General features: G+C 47.9%; 1 protein-coding gene across 1 annotated transcript in view; it reads right to left on the reverse strand.

Moving 5' to 3' along the window:
* Positions 1-362: 362 nt before the first annotated feature.
* Positions 363-3,665, reverse strand: part of Lurap1 (leucine rich adaptor protein 1) — a 9,821-nt gene continuing 6,518 nt past the window's right edge. Inside the window, exon 2 of the mRNA XM_005371490.2 lies at positions 363-2,321. Coding sequence (XP_005371547.1) covers positions 1,806-2,321 — 516 coding nt within the window. The 3' untranslated portion in view covers positions 363-1,805. The remainder of the gene's footprint in view (positions 2,322-3,665) is intronic.

Genomic DNA, 3,665 nt, shown 5'->3' on the forward strand with positions numbered 1-3,665 from the left:
CTTTGTTTTTGTTTTATTGGTTTGGGTTTCGGTTTTTGGAGACAGAGTTTTTCTGTGTAGCCCTGGCTGCCCTGGAACTCGCTCTGTAGACCAGCCTAGTCACAAACTCACAGAGATCTGCCTCCCAAATGCTGGGATTAAAGGTATGAGTCACCACCAGCCGGCTCTGATTGCTTTTTTTCAAAAATATTTTATTTATTTATTTATTTATTTATTTATTTATTATGTATACAGTGTTCTGTCTGTGTGTATGCCTGCAGGCCAGAAAAGGGCACCAAGACCCCATTACGGATGGTTGTGAGCCACCATGTGGTTGCTGGGAATTGAACTCAGGGCCTTTGGAAGAGCAAGCAATGCTCTTAACCACTGAGCCATCTCTCCAGCCCCCCTCTGATTGCTTTTTGAGACTAGGTCTAACTATGTATATATCTTTGGCCGGCTTGGAATTCATAGAGATCCGCCTGCCTCTGCCTTCTGAGTGCCCAGCTTACTTAGGTATAAATCACGGCATTTGCCACCCCTTCTCTGGGCCTGCCCTTTCCTTGAGGCCCAGAATGGCGATTTCCCTGAATTTCTTCACCAGTGTACTTAGCTAGGGTCTTGGGATCCAGCCCTAGAGCCAGCACCAATTACCCCCAAGTCCAGGAGTCATAGGCTTGCCCTAAAGTACTTTCCAGTCTATTCCCCGCAATGAGGCCCAGGAACCACAGGGTCTCTGTCTTTTCCTACCACACTCCCACACTGTAGCTCAAACAAGGGGATTCCTTGTGTTTCAACTTGAGAAAGGCATTCTTATGATCAAATGGTGGAAGCTGGCCAGGATGAGGGAAGGGTGAGCAGAGTCAGAGATGACAAGATCATCCCGCCATCTGAGAGTGTCCCCAGAACCTTGAGAATTCACTCTCCTTGTTTCCAAACAACAATGGGACAAGAGGCACATAAAAATGCAGAGGCCAAAAGAGGACACTGAGACGTGAAGACGCTCAAGCTAAACTCCTGGCAGATGGATCTGGAGGTAAGAAACAGGGCCAGGGCCAGGGCCAGACAGGGTCTCCAGGAAAGTGAGCTAAGCAGATTTGAGAGCCGAGGTGGAGGCCTCTGAGTTTCTCACCACCCGGTAAGAATGTCATTACAGCACCAACCAGGGGTGAAAACACCATGTTTGAAAAGAAAGAACCTGATCAAAGCAGCACAGACATCTGCAGCAAGAGTGATGTGTTCCCTCTCACAGGAGGCAATGGCAGGACAACAGGGACTCAGGAACCCTCCATACAGGCCTATGACACACCAACCAGGACTGCTATAGAGGAAGCACTCTTCCCTGTACCATAAAAGGAAATGACATCACTCAGCAGATAGCAAAGGGTTGTCTCCCAACTCCAAAGGCATGGAGGAGAGCCAATCCATGGAGGTTTGGTCCTGAACGCCCTTCTCCAATTCTCCATCTTTTATGAGGCATCCCAGCCTCCCAGGGTTTGGATGAGATTATTTCCCCCATCTCTTCTTCAGTGATGTCCTAGAAACCATAATCTCATAAACCTTCACCTCACTGGGGAAGGATGTGGGATACCCTTACATCAGGAGCCACCGGCTAGTTCTCTAGAGTCAATATCTCTATGGAAATAGCTCCAGGGACCCAATAATTGAGGGATAAATGCAAAGGCTCCCCAGGGAGCAGAGAGAGAAGCCAGGCTTCTGTGGTAAGTGATTTCAGTATAGCTTCTGTCTAGTAGGAGGTTGAGGGAAAACTGAGAAAGACTTGGGCCACAGGCTGAAAGAGCCACAAAGCACAAATAGGGAAGTTTTTACAAGAAGGTCACATCATCCTGGCACTGTCCCCAGAACCAGTGAGCCTCAAAGCCCTGCTTAACATTGTCATCCTCCGATAGCTCAGGTGGTCCACCTTGAGGCTCGTCTCCTGGGAGCTTCCAAGGAGCCATTAAGCTCCCTAGCTTGGTGGATGTTACATCCACCTCAGTCCTGGCTTCACTGGGTATAACCTTTGCCCAGTCAATCTCAGGACAGGAAGGCCCAGGGGGTCCTTGTTCATCCAGCTCTTTGGGGGCCACAGTGTCCAAGAAACTGCCAATTGAGACACTGTCCAGCCGGTCAGTTGAGCTGGTATCTGGCAGGCTGTCCCAACTGCCCCGCCTTGAGCGGCCTGGGCTTCCACCAGTCAGGCTGTACTGGCTGCTAGTAAGACTGCTGCAATGGCTGGTCAGTGTTCCCCGCTCCTCCAACAGCCAACGAACTGCCTCGATGCCCTCGTTCAGGGTCACCAGCTGCTGCAGGATCTTCACGTCGATAGCTCGAAGGTAAGCCTGAAGAAGTGAGAAGAGAAATTAGTTCCGGGTTCTAAGCTGTGAGTTTCCCAGGTGTTTCCCTGGCCTTGCGGTCCAGTCAGCTACGTGTCAATTTTAGTCAACCTGGACAGACAGCCAGGTGGAGGTGGCACACACCTTTAATCCCATCACTTGGGAGGCAGAGACAGATGGATCTCTGTGAGTTCGAGACCAGCCTATTCTACAGAGTGAGTTCTAGGACAGCAAAACCAGGGTTACACAGAGAAACCCTATCTCAAACAATAAATAAATAAATAAATAAATAAATAAATAAATAAATAAATAAATAAATAAATAAGCAAGCCATCACCCACTTCACAGCCCGGGAGCAAGGGTTCCTGAAATGCTGTCAGGCACGTACTTAAATATTAAAATATGAGGCTCGGGGGCTGCAGACACAGCTCAGTGGGGAGAACACTTGCCTAGCAGGCACTAAGCTCTGGGTTCCTTAGCACCCAGTAAAGTAGGTGCAGTGATGTAGTTTTGTAATCCAGGCACTCAGGAGATGGAAGCAGGAGGATCAGAAGTTCTAGGTCATTCTCAGCTATGTCAGCAGTTCAAGACCAGCCTGGGCTTCGTGAGACCCTGTTTTAAAATTAATGAAAGAAAACAAAACAAAACTGGTTGTGATGGTCTAGCACCTAAGAAGCCGAGGAAACACTTGGGAGGCAGAGGCAGGCAGCCTGGTTCCAGGACAGCCAGGGCTACACGATGAAACCCTGTCTCAAGAAACAAAACCAAAACAAAACAAAAAATAAATTTAAAAAAATGGACAAAATAAAGACGCTGAGGTAGGAGGAACAAGAGTTTGAGGCCAGAGGCCAGAGAGATGACTCATGGTTAAGCCTTGCAGAGGGCTGGAGCTTGGTTCCATAAGAGGTGGCTCACAGCCTCCTCTAAACTACAGCTCCAAAAAATCCAGTCCCCTCTTCTGACCTTGATACACACAAACATGCATAAACACATGAATAAAAATAAATACTTTTAAAACTTTAAAGGCGTTTGAGCTAGTGTAAGAACTAGTAAATCACTGTCTCTCTTCTTCCTCTTCTCCTCGCAGCATCTCTCTGTCTTTCTCAGACTCTCTATCCCATTCTAGTAAATCACTGTCTCTCTTCTTCCTCTTCTCCTCGCAGGGTCTCTCTGTCTTTCTCAGTCTCTCTATCCCATTCTCTCGTCCTTCCCCCATTCCCTTTATCTCAGTAAAACTCCTCACTGAAGAAAAACAAAACAAATACAAAACTAACAAATCCAGAGTTAGGGTTAATGCAGAGTACCTGCTTAGCACGTCCAGTCTCCAACACAACACACACATGCGCGCGC

The sequence above is a fragment of the Microtus ochrogaster genome, unplaced genomic scaffold (assembly GCF_000317375.1).
Source record: "Microtus ochrogaster isolate Prairie Vole_2 unplaced genomic scaffold, MicOch1.0 UNK110, whole genome shotgun sequence".
NCBI lineage: Eukaryota > Metazoa > Chordata > Mammalia > Rodentia > Cricetidae > Microtus > Microtus ochrogaster.